General features: G+C 38.2%; 1 protein-coding gene across 2 annotated transcripts in view; it reads right to left on the minus strand.

Moving 5' to 3' along the window:
• Positions 1 to 21,815, minus strand: part of PRKD1 (protein kinase D1) — a 116,455-nt gene extending 94,640 nt beyond the window's left edge. For both annotated transcript variants that reach the window (XM_086891737.1, XM_086891735.1), the window contains exon 1: positions 21,321 to 21,815. In XM_086891737.1, the coding sequence (XP_086747863.1) occupies positions 21,321 to 21,509 (189 nt within the window). In that variant the 5' untranslated portion in view covers positions 21,510 to 21,815. The remainder of the gene's footprint in view (positions 1 to 21,320) is intronic.
• Positions 21,816 to 21,844: the final 29 nt, after the last annotated feature.

Consider the following 21,844-nt stretch of genomic DNA (forward strand, 5'->3'; position numbering starts at 1 on the left):
ATGACGCTAATTCCACATTAAATATACAAAGAAAGACTGTAATCTACACCACGAAAATACAAATACCACACTATCAGTAGGTAAAATCTTTAATTTTTTTTCTCTTCCTAAAAAACAGTGTTTGAGTAGGGGCTTTTACTTCAGTATTCTTTCAGCATAATGAAAATTCGTATGTTCTACTTCCACTTACCGTTTTTACATACACAGCAAGTAGTCAAACAGCTGAAAACCAAAACAACCTACCAGATTGTCTTTTTCAGCTGTGGAACCATACCTGTACAGCACATGTCACAGAGTATTCCGTCTGACAAGACGGAAGTAAAAATTAATTGGTGGCCTTTTTTGGGAGATGAGGGGAAAGAAAAACACATAAAAATCTTGATAGCTTGTCCAGTACCACTTAGAGTGTACAGTCATCCTACCACCTTGTGAGGGGCATATATCCTCACTGGCCTTAAAAAGGCAAATCTCTACACTACTGCAGCATAGACATTCCCCTTATTTCCTCATCTGAAAAAGCTGTAATTGTCCAAGTCACTCTTTTTTTGACAGCAGATCAACACAGTTGCAAAAATAACACAAACTTGAAGTACATCAGGATACAAAATATTCTGCAGATTATTGTTCTGTCCAGAAGCTTTTCTTCCTGAACAGTAAGTCTCTATTCTTTACCTACATTAATAAATATAATCTTAAAGCAAGCATGTTTGCTAGCGTGTATGTTCAGTTATTTATTGTTCTTCATTTTTTTTGAATTAAGATGCCATAGAGATGCATAAGGAAATTCCAAAATTTAAAGAAACATTCATTTACAGCCCAGAAAAATACAAAATAAAAGGAACACAAATCTCAGAAAAAAAAAAAAGGCATGACAGATATCAAACTGGAAACTGTTGTTTTCCTGTATGACACCTCCACCTTTCCAAAAACATAAGGAGACTTTTCATAATCTGTTCAGAGCAACAATTACAGTAAATATACAGGAGGCTTCTATAGCCATTATCACAGTGAGGCATCACATGAATTGAGTTTTCTAGATTTCTTGGAAAAAAAAACCAAAACACTGAAAGATCTGGTATTCTTGCAATATTCAATTCAGGACCAAAGAACCCAAGTCACGATGAATTTTGACTGATGGATAAACGAATGAAGAGTGCTTACATTATGGCTTAAACAACATGTTTTATTTTGCAATTGAGATGAGCTAAAAAGACAGTTACAGCATTAAATGTGGCTAAGATCATTTAACCATGCTTCATTAACTGTCCAGCTAGCTCCTACTAAATCAACCTAAGCAGATTTATCTACTCCTCAGGCACATATGACTATCCTCATACCCTACCAGTAATGTCCATCACAAGGCAGAGGATGACTGCACTTTTCCCCACACTAAAACTGTACACACGACTCTTGAAGACCTGCAAGGAACTCGCACAAAACAGGGTGCAAGGCACAGTTGTGACATACCAGACCAACTGATTTGGCTGCATTGATCATTCACTCCATTCAGGCCCATAATTCCAAAACCTTCTGGTATATTCCCAGAATACAGTGCAAAATACTTCTGAGGACTATGAGATATGAGAAAATGGGAGAAAAATGTTTACACATACAGCTCTCAGAATATTCAATCTGACAAGTATTGACAACCCTTTCCCCCAACTCGAAATACAACTCTAGCAAGTAATGCCTCAGGTTCCTTACACAGAGAGCACACAACACTTAGAGAAAATTTCTAAGTTCTCTTTTTTACATTTCATATAGGGATCTTCTGGAATTTATATTAAAAAATTGTGGAAGCAGAAGTATCAACAGAATCAAAACAAACATTACACAAAAGAATGGATCACAGGTCCAAAAGCTGACCCTGAAATACAAATGGATATGCTCTCTAAAATCACTAATAAATGCTAGGGACTTGGGAGGCTGCATGAAATAAGCTCATAGAAATAAGCTCATAGCATGGGGCCAGGCATGAGACGCCTCCTTAGTGAGCTTCTCCTAACTACCACTGCAAGTGACCAGTGTACTGCCGTAGACATACAGCTAGTCTGACTCATGAGATTTTTGATGTACTGCAAAACTATTGTCCAAGAGGTAAATTGGTGCAGCATGGAGACCAGAAGAAAATCCAAGTATCATTTCATTAAATTTAAAACCCCAAAAGAAACATTTTAATTGCTCACCACCAGAGCTACAAATATGATGATCATTTCAACCCATTTCGTATGGTCATCCCTCAAGGAAATATAAGTGAAGGCAACTGAGGAGAAAGGAAACAGAATTCCTACTGCAGATGTTCTGTTTTAAGCAGAAGAATGTCAGTAATAGCATCCACATTTAACATCCTTCATGAGGCAGGCAATTTTTTAAACCCTATTCCTAGTACAGAAAGTACTTGCTCAGAGGATCCATATTAAAAAACTTCCAAGGCCTGCACAGATTTGCAGAAGGGACAGCTAGATAATCAGGACACATCTAATTGCCTAGAACTTAATTGCACCATACAGTTCCAAGCCATTGGAATGAGTGATGGATGGACTTGACCTAAGATTATGAGGCTGCATTCAATTTACTATGTTGCTCATTAGCATTCGTTACCAAATACCGGGGGAAAAATTTATATAAAGTGCATTCATTTAAGATACTAGTGCTCTGAAACCAAATGCATACAATATATTCTTTCATTAGAGAACCTAAGCACAAATTAGAACTGTTTCTGAGTATGAATCTGACTAACGTACAAATAGTGTAATTCATAAGAACCATGTGACTTGATCAAAAAGTCTTTTTTCTGGCACTGATTTTCTTCTGCTATACTGTTCAACAAATGACCCAGGAAAAGAGAAACAAAGTCTGATCACCTGAACTACTTACCCAAAACCAGTTTGGCAAAAAATATTTGACTTCAACACTATCACAGAATTTCTCTAAATGTGAAGCATTTACAGTTATTTTCTAAACTTAGAATATTTCATCACTGAGTGTGATGGTATAACCAGCTGCAGGATGAAAACAAAAACATTACACATATTTCTCTGGATTATTAGGCCTACTGACAAACTGTAAGAAGCATTTCAGTTTTTTCAAATCTAGTGATAAAGCACAAGGACTTTGGTACAGATAACTTTTATTCCCTTTGTATGCTTCTGAATCAGTACAACAGTATATACATCTGCATATACACAAAAAGATGTTTAAGTTTGCAAAGTGTGACATTTTAAATCTAAGTGTCGAAATTAAGGCTGTCTATAAAAACTCCATCTGCTCTTCAGGACCATACTACTGAGTCACTACACTTGCATTACTCGTGATGCCTCCATCAATCCATGCCTGGGATTAATTGGTCTGTTTTCCCTTTGCTGTTTGTATGGAGCAACTTATTTGAAGATGTTGATCAGTTTTTTTAAATAACAACTGAAAAAGAATTTACTGATTACTTTAGTATGATACTGTTTGCTAAAGTGAATTAACATTTTAAAAAATATTGTTGTGATAACAGGCACACAAAATGAGAAATATGATTAGGTCATGAATTGTCAGGAACTTAGTCCAAGGAAGAGTAAGCTGAGAGTAGCTGCCTGTGCCCAGTTTGACTTTTCACATTTGTCTGCCTTCCAAAATACTTCCCACTATATGTAGCAAATGTAAACCTAGAAATGAAGGTGGCACACCCTCTGGGTCACAAAATATAAGGAAGGGATGTGCTTAGAGCCACAGCGTGAACACTAAGGGAACACAACTTTTCATATATAAATATATACATGTTTATAGAGATGAAGAGTGATGGAGGGTAATTGAGAAGACACTTCAGCAAGCCAAATCTCATGGACCGAACAGGCAGAAAGCAACAGTGCAGTATTAGTTAAGTTACTTGACTTGCCCCACAAAACAATTTAGCATCAGGTATGGGAATAAATACAAACACAGCAAATGGCACTCAGCTTTATAAACTATGCCATTATCTCTTCTCTTTTTCCAGTTTCTTTTCCCCTCTGCCTTATTCACCAGATACAATTCAAAATTTGCAACAAATCAGACTGGAAAAGAGAAGGTTGCATGGAGACCTCACAGCAACCTTTCAGTACGTCAAGGGAAGCTGGAGAGGGATTCTTCATCAGGAACCGCAGTGGCAGGCCAAGGAGCAATGGGTACATATTGAAAGAGCAGAAACTTAACTGTGATATTAAAAAGACATTTTTTCACTGTGAGGGTGGTTAGACAACCAGGTTTCCTCCCAGGGAGGCTGTGGATGCCCCAATCCTGGCAGCGTTCAAGGCCAGAGGGATAAGGTCTTGAGCATCTTGGTCTAGTGGGAGGTGGCCCTGCCCATGGTGACAGGGTGGGAGAAGATGATCTTTAAGGTCTCTTCTAACCTTTTAGTTCTAAGATTCTATGTTTTCATGTTGGCCTCCTTCATTATTCAGTCCCAGTTCAATCCCAGAGCCACAGTCCTAAAACTTACACACATGTGTATTCTTCTATGTGTGTTGTTTCAAGTTTTGGTTTAGTTAAGTACTGAGGTTCATGGTACTGCTCTTCTTCTAGAGACAATTCTGCTCATCTTCTGTTCATTATGTTCATTAAAAAAAAAAAAAAAGGGAACAGCTTTCTTACCAGCGAAACACCCACCATGGACCCATCGCTTTAAACCTACCAGATATTCACTACTTCAATGTATTTGTGCAGTGAGCTGTACAAACATGATTTCCTGCTCTACTACTGCAAGTAAATTGGAACATAGCAAGTAAGTGGTTCCAGATACAGAGGTTGCATAAAGAACCAGATGTTAAGAGTTTTACCACTCTGCCCTACTGGTCTTCTACTTTTTCAAAGGCCAATCTCAGTTTGTACATTTTATAGAGTATCTTATTCTTTAGTTAAAAAAAAATGAAAGTAATAGATATTATTATTATTATTTTTTAAATGGGTACACTTCTTCATGCATTATTTCAGTCAGTAAATTCCACTATGTTTTTGTTCCCTAGTTTTCATTCCAACAAATCCTATTAGGAGAGGCTCTGAAAATTTGTTTCTTCCAAGGGTTGTTTCTTGCAGCTACAGTAGCACATGCACTGACTAGCAAGAACTCACTCATATGTTACTTTGTGTCTCCTAAAAGTGGTATCAGTATTTCTACAGCTCTGAAAGAATTGTTGGGCTTTCACAAAAAGAATTCTAGGAGTACAAGAAGAAAAACTTCAGGTTCCCCAGGAAACAGATTCCTTTAGTAGATACACAGTCTCAAGTGCCCTCAAGTGCTGGCTGACATTCAGGGAGCTATGCAAGAAGCATGCATGTGCAAACAGTGGATGGAAAAACAAACACAAAACAACCTAACACTGGAAGTGTATGGCAAATTAAAAAGTTCACAATAGGCAACTATTGCTCAAGGCTTTGAAATCGGATCTAAATGACCACTTCCATTCAGGCTCGAGTATTTATTTTATTGCTGCTTAATTTACTTGAAGGAATGTAGGTGACTATCCTCTTCCTGACAGAAACAGAAAATCTGTGGCAGCCACAGAGAGCATTAAGAACATTACTATGTTTATATTCAGTAAAAGTCTTGCTTTAAATGTAATTATATTCTTAAGATGTAAAGTCAAATCACAGTAAAGTTTTACAGCTTTGAACTCTAACCAAGGTAAAAGTGCAGCGCTTTCCAAGTCAATTTAAATCACATTTGTTCTCCTTGGAAAAACATAGTCAAGATTAAAACACAAGATGCATTCTGGACTAAAATTGTGCACAGCATTTCCTTGTATGTTTTTTAGCATAATATTTCCAAGTTTAATTCTACATTGTACATTGCATGAAAAGTAATATTTATGCTTGTCTATGGGAATAAATTACATCCTCTTAACAAAAAGCTGGAAATAAAAACATAACTGTTACTCTTCAGTTATGCTGCTCAGATTGAGTTGTAAAGATCTTTTGAACTAAACTAATTTGGTAAACCAAATCTTGAATTTTGTTGCAGAATTCTTCTCCTACAATCCCTTCTCCATAAAGACAATCCAAAATGCTACATATCTAACCTAGACCTGTATTTTTATAGTTTCTGTGGTTCAAAAAAAATTGCCCTAGCTCTCAGTTATAAATATTCCCAAAACATAAACACATTTCCAGCTATTTTTTCTCATCTTCCTCCCTACTTTACGAATTAAGTTACCTATTCTAATTGCATTGGTCATTGCTTACTCAACTGATTTCTCATGTCATGATAACACAGCTTCTGCTTCCCGATTATCCCAAGCAGGTCACACATATCATGAGACAAAGACCAAACAAATTAGGTTTAGATGATGAGCAAGAGCACACCCATTCAGCTGCATGCTCTTTTTCATAAGCATTCATGCATACTAACATCATAAAAACAAAATGCTCAAAATGAAGATGACTTCCGAGTATCTAGTTTTTGCTCAGATTTATGACTATAAGCACAAATAAAGTGACCAATGGTTTTAAATTTATATTCTACTGCTATGTCAAAGTGTCCAATATATTTGAAGCATGAACCAATTTTTCCTATTAAAGCATGGCAATTTTCTGCATGTTTTTAGACATGCTGATTAGTTTAGATCAGAAGATTCTGGAAAATCACTCCAGCTTGCTGCATTCAACCAGAAGGATTTTCCAACCTTTGTTAAGAAACAACCTCACAAATACAAAAAAACTTCAATCACTTTACAAGTGAAATATAGTATGCCTTACCATATGCAACATATCTGCACCTGCTACCTTATTGCAAAGTCTAATTGATCTTGGAGACATCCTAAATATTTTAGCAGAAGTCAAGGCTGCACCTTTCTGATTCTTGTCCAGTAGGAAAAAGGAGGCCACTTAGGATACTGAGAGACAGATTTGATAGTTTTGGGCTGTAGGTGTCAAGCTGCCTGAATAAGCATTGTTCAACAACCATCCCGTTTATTTAATAGCTCCTATAGAGAATGTTACTGATTGATAAGAAGTTGTCACTGAAAAGTCTTCATGAAGCCCTCAGGTTCATTAAACTGATTTTCACTTTCTTGGTTTTTGGGAGGACGGATCACATTACAATTTTCATATGGATGGTTGGATTTCTGTTGATACATCCTAATTACATTAAATCTATTTTTTAAAGGCCTCTAGAGAGATTGCACAAAATATCATTAAAAATGCATGCAAAATTAGCACATTTTCACATTTTGTCAGTATGGAAAAAATTCTGCCAGATTTTACTGAAAAAACTGAAAGGTAGAGGCATTCTTCAGGGAAAATACAACTGATTTCCACATAATCCAGACAAGATAATCTACTGTTTCAGATAACCCATAACTGCACTCAAATCCATATATAAAACCAAGCAATGGAAAAACACATCGAAAAATATAAAATTTACCATCTTTTCTTAACCCTTTCAGGCTCTTTTCTTGGTCAGTTACAGTGAAATAGACTTCTTTTATTATTATTTTTATTAAGAAAAAGGGTCAGCATAGCCATCACGACACTTGAAAAAAAATGCAACATGTATTTCATGTATATTCAAAATATATTCTGTAGGAAAAATAACACAAGACAAACTAGTCATTTATATCCCACCTGTAGCAAGCTGGTACTTGCTGGTAAGAAATAAAAATATGTAATGAATTTTCAAACTTTAAGTAGGACCAAGAGAAGTAGAAACTGAGAACATTTTGCTTTGAAAACCATGATGGTACACAGCTTTATAAACACTTCAAAATTCAGTATTTGAATTTGAAGACATTTTTGAAAACTGTAGCACAACTACATCCAATATGCCTTCAGATTTATGAGTCACATTTGATTCACTTGTAGTAATATATTTTAAAAATGGGTTGAAAAATAAAACTGAGGAGCTGTAGGAACTTTTAACAAAATACAGCAGTGTACACACTTCTAAATCTTAAGGTTTTTTATGTACTTTTAATTTATGTGTTTCACTATTTTTCCTCTCTTTAGATAAAGTGATTACATGCAGATCACTCTTTCATTCCCCCAGAAACAGTGTGATTAATTTTTAAAGCACCATTTTGTCATTAGTTAGGGATTTGGCAGAAGAAAAGACAGCTGAGACACATCAATGCAGTTTCAGAAAGCAGAGGGTGGAAGACAAACAGTGTTTGTGCAACATAAGCAAGTCTGCACACAAGGAAACAGCAATGTGAAAATAAATACAGGTAAAGTGGTGGAAGGTATTTTTTATTTTCCCCTGTTAAAAGAAAACAAATATCAACTAAGACAAATAACCACTTCCAAATTATGCCCCTGTTTCTAGAGCTTCTAGCTGAAATTGGTTTTTGTAGCAATAGTAGCTCGCTTACCTGGCTGTTCTACAAACTGGCACATAACTGAAGACACAAGAGCAGATATATACATATTACAGGAAGAACAGAAGAACAAAAGTGCTTCACTTTTTTTTCCTGAACAAAATTTCAACTAAAAGAATAAAAAAACTTACTCCCCTCACCAAGACAATTTACTTCAATGTATGTATTCAAAGGCTTTAAGGTTTCTTTTTGTATTTAACAAACATTATCAGTTGATCATTACCTAGAAGCAGGGACAACAGTTGCCAATACACTGTTCACTTACAGTAAAACACCTAATCAGGGAAATCTTCAATGGCCATTTATCCACCTTTCTCCACAAAATTGCTACCCAAAGCTTTCTTGGGCTGAGTGCACCAAACTTCACTTGCACTTGGCAGCCCTGTAAATGACTTAAACACTACTCAGAAATCCTTGCTATCATACAAAACCCAAGTAATCCAAACTTCAAAAGCAGAGCATAGAGACCAAATACACTGCGGAGTAGATGGGGAAAAGGGGGAAGTCTCAGAGTAAGACAGTAAAAACTGAGAATATTGCCTAGAACAGATCACTAACTTAGATCTTTAATAGAACTTCTATATCATTTATTAACTTCTCTTTCTATACCTCTAATCAGTCTAAATTGATTTCAGAATTAAACTTTCAAACACTGCATGTATCACAGGAAAGCTCAAAAAAGCTAGCTAAACCTGCAAGAAGTTCTATTTCATCTTTACATCACTGTACTACCCACAGAGCCAGTCCTGTAAGCTGAGTAAACATGCAGTGCTGGGTACAACAGCAGCACAGTGATGTGATCAATAATAAACAACTAATTTAGGAAAGGATATCAATATTCTACCAGTATATAAGAATTTACATGTAACTAGAGAACCTACTAACAAGCTTCTTTAGTGCTATCTGCTGAAGCAAATTAGAAGGCAAAATTAAATCCAAGGATGCCAAATTATTTGCATCCATTTAACCCAGTAATAATAAAGCTTGATTTACAATGTATTTGTCTCACAACAGTTTGTGAATTCTGACACAAAGTTTTCTATGCTTCAGCCTGTGGAAATCTTTGAATCCCATATGAATTCTCTCCAAACTAAAAGCCTGAAGTCCAAGGCAGCCTACCTTCATCAAGGTTACTTGGCCCCTTGTTTTAACCAGAACTCTGTGGTTGGGCTCTGTGAAAAAAACAGAACTAAGTTTTCTTTGCCTTTACTAGTTTTTCATCAAATGTAACTGAACTTGATAAATATGAAAAAAAAAACTTGGCATGAGGAGGCAGGGACAAAAGAATAAAAAGCAACTTTATTCTCAGAAAAAAACAAGATCTAATTTTTTCAATAGTGTCCGCTCAATTCACCTGTCATTTGTTGCCATTCCCCCACTGACATCCAGAGAAAGAATAAAAATACAGATCATTCTAATTTAAAGCTTCATGTGTTTTCAAATTGTCACAGAGCTGGCTCATCATTATTTCATAAGAATCTGAATGCAAATTTTGGAATCAAAAAATGGCATCATTCTTGGATTAACAGGAAATAGTTATTAATATTTAGAAGTGTAGTTATCATAAGGCGCAGTTTCAATATTTTTTTAAAACTTTTTTTTAAACTGACACAATTTTTCCCCCTTTTTTAACAACGTAAATTATTTACATCTGGGTAAACCAAGGTATTTAACAAAATTATGTGACTGCAGTATGAAATAGTGCTAACATTCTTTAATTTAAATATACAATTGCACATACGTGCTGACTGTGAATGCACAGTTTAAGAACATATTAAAGTATGTTGAAAAATCAGCAGCCAAATTTTAGTTTGGACTGCGTGTCCTTAGTTTACTCAACTGTCTACCAGTCCATGATATTAACTTTAGATGCCCAATTACATAATGCCATCAGTCAAGAAGAGCCTGTTAAGAAGCACAGGAAAAAACGGGCACAGGTGAAAGAGGAGTTAAAACAAGAAGCAGTACAACATCAATCTTAGCTCGGCTGTTACCTTGGTCTTCCCGCTAAGCCCTAACAGCAAGGTGAGCTCTAAATAATGCATCTTTTGCCCTGCAAAACATCTCTAGTATGTACATGTCCTCCCTGCAAAGACAGAAAAATAAACATGTACTCATCAGCTCACTTCTCAAGCAGTGCATCATCTTCCTTCCTTAAAAAGTCACACATTGTTCCATTTGAAACAAATTTTGCAGGAGATGGGTGTGTTACTTAATTGTATCAATCCTTCCTTAAATCTGCACACACCAACCCATCACCACTCCATAACAATAGGTAACTCAGCAGGACATTCCTCTGACTATTTTTTATGTCTAATCTGTTGGTGTGGTTTTTATTAACAATTTTTATTAACAATTTTCCCTAAGGGATTACCGTGCTTTTGCCAACCACCCAAAATGGATTTCTCATAGGAGTTTTTTTCAAAGATACTGCTAATAAACTGCTGGGTTTATATGTTGAGATATTATTCAATGCAGTTCAAGATGTGGTGTAATCACCAGCTGTCCAGTACACCTTGACTGCAAAGTACTAAAGGGAGGGATTTCTCCCCTGTGCATAAAAAATATAGCAATATATACTGAGGCTATAATGTACTGCAGGCCAACTAATATCTGTTAGGCATTAATGTAACAAATGGACAAATATAAACAAAGATTCACTACATACTCTGAAAAACATTGAAACATCAGAACCTCTGAAAGTTATCTAGTCTAACTTCTCTCTTATGTTTACCCAAGTCCAAAAACAAAGGAGGAAGTCTCCACTCTCTCTCTGGGTACCTGCTGCAATACTGCACTACTCTCCTATCAAAGAGCTTTTTACCCAATGTCCAATCTGAATCTCTTTCAAACCGTAACTCTCAGCTCTTGGTTTCAGCCTCTGTCACCAGCTGGAAGAGTTTAGTTCCATCAGCTTTGTAAACTCTTAAGATTCACATCAAGAACCAATTTAGCACCAGAATAGAGTTCAAAACCTCTCCAGTTTTGTGAGAGATCCTAAATAAAAGTAGTCAAATGAAAGAAGAAAGAGGAGGTTTACATTGGATGACTGTTGAAGAACTGAAAGTCAGGACACTGGCATTTCTTTGTAAGGTTTGAAAAACGTCAATCCCTGGGTCAAGCCCACATGGCATGATACATGATCATAAACATAAAGATATACTAGAGAGATATTTCTAGATGTAGAAGACAAGTATTTTTATTTCCTGAACTATTTGATTTTACTATATTTTCTGCCTGACAATATGTTATAGTTACCTGGACTCTTGCTGCTATGATCACTTGCCTTGTGACAAAATGGTCTGCAGACATTCTGTTACATGAGAAGAATAACATACAGAAAACAAGGTCTAATTTTCCTCCAGAAATCAGGAAATCACATAGTCTAAAATCAAGAGATCTTTCCCCCTAACTTACTTCCCTCCATCCCTACACAAGCCACACAGACTTTGACCAGATTGTTTCAATTTTCACTCAACTTTTTTTTTTTTTTATTTTAAGTGTAGGACAGCCAACTCTTTAGGAAAAAATGCAGTGAAAACTCTGTGGGTTTGGAATTGAACAGACTCCTACTCATATTCTACATATTTTGCTGCATTCCTTCTATTTAGAGGTAAGTATAACAAAAATAACAGAACAAAGACATGAGTTCAACCTTTCACATATCTACAGTACATGTGTTTTTATTATTCTGGTATGCCATTTTCACATTTTCCTAGATGTGTTTGACTTTGGGTGGCAACATGTAACCCTCAGAGAGGTAAGACCAGCACTTACAACATTAGAGAGAGTGGTCAGCACACCTAGAGTCCTACCACATAAACAGACAGCAAACCTGTAACCCAGCCCTTAAAAGCTGATGCAGAAGGGGCTGAATTTCGGAGCAAAATGGGAAAATTATTACAGCTAAACTGAAAACACCAAGTCATACTGTCATCAGCGAGGTTTCCTTCATGGCACAGACCCTCACACCATGGATTAATAACACTATTTAAGATGTTTAACTTGTTGTGGCCCAAGGTTCTATGGGCCTTTCAGAAATGTTTCTGAATACACTCCCTAGCCTAGCACCCATAAATTACATAAGGGCATACAGTTCTGCCAAGAGGGAGAGCAGAGTATGCTTGACTAGAGCCCACATACATGAATAATTTCTATTTTTATGTAAAGGGATTTCTCAGGAGGAAAGATCAGGCAATAGGTAAGCTGACATTTTTAAGGACAAGCATCTTTCAGGCAAATTGCCTCATAGCCAGAATGTTTCTCCCAAACCCCGCTGTGTCTTGCCTGTGCTTTTTCATCTGACAAGATATTGACAAAAAATATTTCTAACACTTGGAAAAAATAATTTCTCAAGGTTGACTTTTTAAAAAATAATTTGAAGAAGAAATAGAACACGCTTTCAGACTACACAGGACACGTTCAGAGACAGCTCTTTTAAAATGTACAACTTAGAGGTTTAGAGCTGGCAACTGTGGTCATGGTTTGCAGCTTCTCCCAGTAGATCTCTGTGTACACCTTGTGCCTAAAGTCACGTTGGGAAGACCTTTTTATGCCCACCAGTAACAAAACTCTCATAATGCCTCTTCTCTTAGGAAGCAGCCAAGAACCAGATTAGATGATGTATATTCATGTTTCTTAATTTAAAAAAAATAATAAAATTTGATAAATTTTTATCAAAACAATTACCTATGTTCTACCTTGAATGTCATAATACTGTTTCTGATGTGGTTCTGACTACAGAAGACAACAGGCCATGTAAGCAATACAATCGCAACACCAGCACAGACACTGTAGAATTGGAGAAGCGAAAGCTTACCTCTTGACTAAGTTTTCCTCAGCTGAAGAAGAAAACACATACAAGGAACAAGAAAAAGGAAGCCACAAATAGGTGGAGGAAGAGAAAGTAGACTAAAGAGATATACACTGGAATTTATGCCTAACTTTATGTCTATGCATAAATCACTGCAATATATCTATCCACAGTATTATCTCAACGTAGTGTGGTACACTACACTACCCTTCCATGTTGTTTCAGCAGATAAAACTAAGAGAGCATTTAGAAAGCAAAAATCTGCTTCATGAAGTAGCTGACTTGAAGTGCATATGTCAATATTTTATACTTTAAAAGATCAAAAGCTGATATGCACAATTTATTTTAATCATAAACATGGTTTTTGAATGAAAACAAGTCTGCCATCATTTTAAACCATTTCCCAGATAGAAAGATTTAAAAAGAAAGAAAAGTCTCAAAAAGCAAGAGCTCCTTTAGCAGTACCAAAAGTGTACAAAGAAGAAAAAAGTTGAAAATCTGTGAAAATATGTTTTGGTCTGCAAAATCCTGGACATTCATACCAAAACCACAAGCCAGGAAAATGTAAACAAAAGGGATGTCAGAGCAGAGCAGTTTCTTTTGTAGCGAGACACAATAACAAAATTTAGGTAGCCTTTCTAGCAGAACCCCCACAATCAATCCTGCAAAAGTGACACTCAAGTCTGATATGGAAAAATGAAACAATTATTTTCTCATCTCAGTGCCTGGCAAAATCATGGAGCAGCTCCTCTTGGACACTATGCTAAGGCAGATGGAAAATAATAAGGTTATTGGTGATAGCTAACAAGGATTTGCTAAAGGCAAATCATACCTGAGAAATCTGGTGGCCTTCTGCCATGGAGTTAGAGCAGCAGAGGATGAGGGAAGAGCAGAGGATATTTTATACATGGACTTTGCAAAGCAGTTTGACGCTGTCCTGCATGACATCCTCCTCTGTATGATGGAGAGATGTGGATTTAATGGATGGACCTCTCAGTAGACAAAATTTGGCTGGATGGTAGCACTCAGAGTTGCAGTGACTAGCTCAATACCCAGCAGAAAGCAGTGAGGGGTGGATGTTCCTCAGGGCTGGTACTGAGATGGGCATTTTGAACGTTGTCGGTGACATGGACAATGGGACTGAGAGCACCCTCAGCAGGTTTGCTGCTGACACCAAGCTACGTGGTGCAGCTGACAACCTGCAGGGAAGGGATGCCATCCAGAGGGTCCCTGACAGGCTTGAGATGGGGGCTTCTGCAAACCTCAGGAAGTTTGGCCAATAAGGCCAAGTGCAAGACTCTGCACCTGGGTCAATGCAATCCCAGCACAAGTACAGCCTGGATGGAGAAGGGAGCAAGACTAGCCCTGGGGAAAAAGACTTCAGGATGTTTGTGGACCAAAAAGCCCAAAATGAGTTGCCAGTGTACACCTGAAGCCCAGAGACCATCTCTGAGCAATAGAACTGTAATTTTGTACATTTTTTACATTTAAAAATGACATTTAATTTAAATTTTTACATTTAAAATTACATTTGTAATTTAGTACAAAATTTCTGCAATTTTGTGATTATTAAGGTGCCTTCCAAGCACTAATCATTCTATGATTTTACCAGAACACACCATAAGGAAGCCTTTACAAATGACAATTTGACAGTATGCAAAAGGTATGTAGTAGCACCAGAAGGAAGGGAAGTCCTCCTCCAAGCAGTGAGACATACAAGTCAACTGACTTGTAGCACTGACTAAAGACATACTATATATACAGCCACACTGTTCTACAGGGAAGATTAATCAAGTATTTTAGAGGGCAGTTCACCTACACTTCAGATAAACACTTGAAAGAGATATTTTAATTATATACTTGATTGCAACTATGTAAGTGCAACCATATTACATAACATCAACATAAACAGGTCTGATGCCAACCAGTTAAGAAGACAGAGATGACCTACACAACTGTAACTTAAAAATCTACAAACAACACATGTGTTTATCACAGATTGAGATACACACAGAGTACACTGAGACCGAGACTTGTCTCTATAGTAATTTTTAATTCTACGTTTTAGTATCTTAAAAATAATTGCTAGCATAATCACTAAAAAAAACCAAACACACATTTGGCAGAAGTTGTTAACTGAAATAGTTTCATATACAAAATACAGTAAAAATAAGAAACCAAGTGACAATATGCAGACTTTACTAAGCGTGTTTGTTTCCTTGCAAGTAACCACAGTAAAACATACACATACAGGCAGATTTCTCCAAACACAGAGCAGGGAAAAGAAAATCTAGGTAAGAGGAACAAATTAGTTTCAGATATTTGTGAGAGATTTCTGAAAGTCAGAGGAAAACATCTATGGTCAAAGTCTGCACAAATCCCTACAGGGATTTGACACATAGCAGGGTGTTTCACACAATCCACAGCAGGGATCACTACATACAACCACAAACCCACCACACTCTCAGGACACACTGAGCTTTCTGTGCATTCTCAGGTCATCAGGTGGTTTACACTCACTAAGTCTTCTATGGGATAGACAATCAAACCTTGGCTATTTCAAATTCACTGATCACATGCCATACTATTTCCACATGGCACCTCTGTCTGGGAAATTTTGCAACTTCATTCATTAAATTCCATCCTTCCTCTGGCAACAGAGGTGAATCTCATCAGCAGTGAGAAAAGTATTTCATATGCCTATTCATCTTCTACTTTCCTTAAATGATTATGGAAATTATGTATTTCCTAGGGAAATCATCAGTGGAAATAACACAAGATCAACACATTCCTTTTGTAATTCATTTAAACATCAAGATGTGAAGTGCTTTGGTTACAAGCCTGTCCTCTATCTAGAGCTCCATCTAATTTTTTATTCTATGACAATACATTCAATAGTCTTCAATCATTAGCTAGGAAATTCTCAAATGCTCTATGCAGGTTTTTGGTATTAGACCCATTTTCTTTATCTGTATGCATGACAGATTTCATAACAGAGTAAACGTTTCTTAAAAACTCTAATTTCTTTAAACTAATTCAGACTGACTCCCTTTCACTGAATTTATATTTTACTAGTGTCTTCTCAGATATGGTCCAAAAGTAACTTTAATTAAGCCACAAACTAATGTTACACACAGCAACTTACAGTTTCCAGGCTGGAGAACAATAAATGTGAAGTCAATAAAAGATTAAACATCAAAACTCTCCCTTAAGTTTGGAAAATTTTTATGTGGATGATAACAAGGCACCCTGCATTTCCAAAATTCAATTTAACAACTAGGTACTTCCACAACACAGACAGAGGAAAGCATTTGGTGCTGAGAAAAACTCACTTCACGTATAAAAAAAAAATTAACACTTTGTTACCAGTGCACACCAGCAAAAGACACCATGAGAATTTAACTATCACAAATAAACATCACATTTATAAAAACTTTTCTGGAACATATAAAGACTGTGACTACAGACAACAGCTTTGTGAATACATGGAATGTTTACATTTGTATGTTTGAATGAAGATATGTGACTCTTGGTCAGCATGGTAAAAACCTGACTGTTTTTCCCTTTATCCTGAAGCTAAAAATCTCTATAGTACCTCATGTACACTGAGTCCCTATCTGACTCTAAAGGAATTGATTTCATTACCACCAGGCTCGTAATTATTTTAGGAGAATGTGTAGGTTTGCCGGGGGGGCGAACAAACAAAAAACATCCACAAGCAAACAAAACCCCCATCATTCATATAAACAAACCCCACATGTTTTCCATGACTGCTTAAAAACATTGTAGAAAAAGATAAATATATTTTCACATCACCCTTTGGAAAAGGTTTTCTCCTTTCTTTGCTCAAACCACAAGAGATTCCAGACTGAGAAAACAAAACTGAGTTCATTTAAGAATAAGTTAGGTTTTCCTTATAATGACAAGTTACAATGACTTATAATTAGAAGCAAAAGTGGATGCATACCTGTTCCTGAATGTGTTTGGTTCAATTATCAGGAATACTCTTAAAACGGCTCTTCATTAGATTTGTAGCAATTCTCCTAATTTAACACCAGATAACCTCACATAAAGGTGAATCTGGGCAGTTTTCCAGTTGCAGTATGCTACTTGAACCAAGTACTTTTCTTTCTGTCCTTTCCCTTTCCCAAAATGGCCTCTCCTTTCATCACTTTCTTTCCCTGATGTAAAATTTCAGAATTATTCAAACCCCTGAATCATCTACAATACTACTTTTATAAATCAGTCTGAACTACACAGCCTATGCAGCTCAAATCTTATTTCCTCTGTTTCTGATCAATTTTTTCCCTGTATTTGATTTTGTATTCAGCACAACTTCTAAGTCTTCAAGTGCTGAAGGCCTAGCCAGCATATAATCTTAAAGGCTGACTTAAGAGCTATTTTATAAAATCTGCATTCTCAAATCAAAGAACACTGCCTTATGTATTTACTTGAAAACTCAAAGTTTCTGCAACATCACTACAGTATCCCAACTCATCATATGTGAGCAATAGCAATGACAAAGAATTTCAATAAACAAAAAATACAAATAATAATATCCCCTTTGAAGTAAACTTCCATGGCTTTGTATTAAAAAGTTGTATAAAGATTACTTTCTTTGTCTTTTTAGTATAAAAATTCTTTGGTAACATGGTCATTCCATATAATTAAAGCGCGCCCTGGATTACACTTTTGTCCTGGAAAAGTGGTTTTATTGTTGCAGCTAACTCAAAAAGGGCAATAATGCACACTATTTATCTTCAGAAAACAAAGATCATATTTTACAGTATTCTCCCACTGTTCTGGTGGGGGAGTCAGCCTAGAAGTCAAACACTGGCACATATTTTAAAGTTGATCCTCATTTCTTGTCAACTATGTCATCATTTAAATGCTAAAGATCCATTTTAACTGAAGAAAAAATAACCCCACATTGACAACTCTCGTTTTTCATGTCACTGTAAGCTAGGCAAACAAAACTCACAAACTCAAAGGAATCAAATTTTGTTGTCTTCAGAACAGTTCTTAACAGATTTAAACATGTTTGAATTTATGCCAGAAATCGGTATGTACAATTTAATCTTCAGATTTGTAAAGAAAGTGCCTTTATAGTTATCTCAGGATAAAATTTCTGTAAGAATGTCTCTCATGTAAAATAGAGAAAAAGCCACACTGCGCTCATTCCATTTTTCACATCAAGTACATTAGATCATCAATATAATTATACCCTCTACCAAAATTAAAAACCTAAACAGCATCAGAAGTGCAAAAGTTTAGAGTACTCTAATGTAAGTAAACGCAAATACATGTTTATAAGGAAATATAAACTTCTCAATTACACATAGCATTAAGTTTTATACAAGTGAACCCACATGTACATTGTTTATATACAAAACCACCATATAAAGATACAGAAATAGGGAGGGTCTGTACACATATACACACATAAATATATCTATATACATACACACACTGCATTACCATCCTACTCAGACCTACATATGCTCCACTCTGCACAGTTTTAGAAGATTATTTCAACTTAACATAAATTTTGAGCAGAAGTAAATTAAGTGGATGTATAAACCTGTGCAGAGTAAGGGTCATAATCATCTCAAATCAGGTATGCCCACACTACCACGGAAGAGGTTCCCTATAAACAGATCATCTGACTCTTGATACTGAAGAAAAGTCAGCACAATCCTAAAATAAAGCTGTGTACAAGACAACTGCTTAAATATTTAACAGCACACCACAGACACAGTGTTGATTTTAGCAGTCTAAATAACAACCATTGAGAAAAACAAAACCACAGTTTCTCATCCTCACATACTGCTTCAACAATCCAGACCAAACAGAAAGTGTGGAAGGAAATTGTCACCTGGTTGATCACTATTTTACACACCCAGAGAAACTTCAAAAATAGCATGAGATTTCAGTATAAAATTCTGCACAATATAGTCTCCTGCTTGACTGTGATAAGCAAATACATCTTTGTTATAAAATCAAGAGTAGACACCATTGCAAATCATTTCAGGAAAAGATAAAATCATGAACCCACAACACACAAATAGTTACCTCGTAACAGTTTTAGATAGCCCATAATTTTTTTTAAAGTCTCTGCCAGTATGCCAAGTAACTTTGAATACGCAAACAATCCCATCAGGTTTAGTGAAACAATGCATGCTAGTAAAATCATGTATGTAGACACAATTGCAGCCTTAAGCTAAAAATGGAGGCTCTAAGGACTAAACAACATACAAATTGCTCTGCAGGGTGGAGGAGGTAGAGGCCACCATTTAACAAGAAAATAAAAACAAACAAACCAAAGCCTATATTTCTTCCAGTTTTCCCTTTCTTTGAGCCACTTCCCTCTTGACAGCCTTGGGAAAGCAGATATCTCAGCTCTGAGAAACTGCGACTAGAAGAAAGTTCCTCATTCAAGTGTGCCCTGCAGAGAAGCAGCTACATGATGCTCTCTTTCATGCAATTAAGAAACTGCAACAAACCAATGTTCAAAATTTTTATGTCAGTACTCACTCAAGTAAGTTTGACTGTTGAGCACAGGCCAGCACGTTTAGTTTTCTCTACACAATGGTACATTGTTAGGAAATGAGGTTTAAAATCAAGCTTACAGTAAGCCCATTAATTAATAAACTACTCAAAAACAATAAATAGAAGCAATAAATACAATAATCTTAGCTTTTCCATTATTGCTAGCACAATAACTTCTGAATGGCGAAACATGAAAAGTATTTAAGATGTTTCAGACACATATGTGACCAAGTGACAAGTGTTGGCCTAGCTTTAAAAAAAAATATTGTAACATGAAGGGATACACTTTTGTCCAAAATTTAATTTAAAAAAAGCAGCTAGCCATTTCTTAAACTATGAAGAATGCAAAACTTAGAAATAAGGATGCATGTTTTATACTTTTCTGAAAACACTTCATTAGTTGCTCTTCAACAAAAAAGAAGTTCCACTGTTCAGTGAAGTTCAGGCTGATGATCTATGAAGAGATGTAAGGCAAAGCTATTTTTTTTTTTTTTAATAAATAAATAATCCCTGCCTGAAATTACTTTACCTCAGTAAAAACAAGGGGGAAGAGGAAGACAATTATTTTCCATTATAGTCATCCCGAATATTTAGGCTTGCTTTTTTAGTCCTTTGCAATCACTATGATACTTTTACCTGGGCCTTTCACACAACAAACAACAAATAAAGTAAAACTTTATTCTACAACACGATTGTTAAAACAGAGAAATCAGACAAGACAAAGGCAGCGGTGGCTCAGGCAGAAGCCCGGTGGATTTCATCGCATAGCGCGAATTTTAGGGAAGCGCAGGTGAGCTGCGCCTGGCGATGGTGCCGCTCCGGAGGGCTTGCGGTGCGTGCCAGCCCCGCGGGCAGCGCGGCTCCGTGCCCGCCGGCCCGCTGGCCACCGCCGCCCGCCGGCAGGGCTGGCTCAGTCCCCTCCGTGCCGCGGCCACCTGCCAGCTGCCGGGGCCGGTCCCCTGCGCCACCGCGCAGCCTGTCCCCGGCGCAGCGCCCGCCCGCACGGCCCCGCACCGTCCGGCGGCTCTGCCGGGCTGCCCGGCACAAGGAAAGGCGTGCGAAGCGCTGCGCGCCGCTTTGAATCCTGGGCTCTCGGGGTTGGTTTTTCCTTGTTACTTTTCCTTGTTGCTTTTCTTTTTCTTTTTTTTCTTTTTTTTTTTTTTTTTTTTTTTTTTTTAATTGGAAACTTTCCTTTCCCGGCAGAGGCCGGGATAGCGTGAACTGCCCCGGGGCGCCGCGCTGCCATCACAGCTGACAGCTTTCTGCCCCCCGCGCCCCCCCTTCCGCAGCACTGAAAAACAGCGGCTAGATCCGGCCGGAGTTTGTTTTCAATAACGGCTTTCAGCTCGCACAGCCACCTACATCTCCTGCCAGCCAAACAAAAGTCCCGCTCCCGTGCGAGCATCCCGCACAGAGCCTCCTCCGCACCGGGGCCGTGGGGGGCGCGGCAGGGACACAAGTGGGGCGCCGGGGGGAAGGAAGTGGGGCCGACTGAAGTTGGGATGGGTTTCGTTTATCCCCGGAGCAGAGCCGCCGGGAAAGGAAAGTTCACAGCCAACAACAGCGCCCGAGGGCAGCGGGTCCGGGATGGCGGGAGGGGGCTCGCTTTGGGGCCTGCTTCTTACCTTCTGGTCTACGATGGAACAAGCCATTTCCCGGACGTGGGCGAGGCTGAAGTCCCCCGAGGAGTCCTGCAGCAGCAGCACCGGCTCCCGGCTCAGCCCGATCTGGAGGTGGAAGGCGACGCCGCCGCCGGCAGCAGCCCCCGGCGGCGGCAGCGGGCTGGGCGGCCGGATCAGCGGAGGGGCGCTCATCGGAAACTTCCCGCCGGAGCCGAGGAGTCAGGGACGGAGGGGCAGAGTCGGGCGCCGCCGCGAAAAGTTTGCGGCCGCCCCGGAGGCGCCGGGCGAGTTTCCCCGCGAAGTTTCAGGAAAGTCCCGCCGAGCTCCTCCCGGGTGAAAATGGCGGGGGGGATGGGGGAGAGGACCGGGGAGGATACAGACAGGAAAAGGCGGCGAGAAAGACGCGCGGGGGGAGCCCAGCCCAGCGCCGCCGAGGTGGTGCCGCCGCTCGGGCTGTTGGCGCCGTGCGCGGCGCGGGGGCGGGCCGGGCCGCGCCCTTTGCCGGGACGGGCCCGCGCCCAGCCGGG

Source organism: Cyanistes caeruleus, chromosome 6 (assembly GCF_971803275.1).
Source record: "Cyanistes caeruleus chromosome 6, bCyaCae1.hap1.1, whole genome shotgun sequence".
NCBI lineage: Eukaryota > Metazoa > Chordata > Aves > Passeriformes > Paridae > Cyanistes > Cyanistes caeruleus.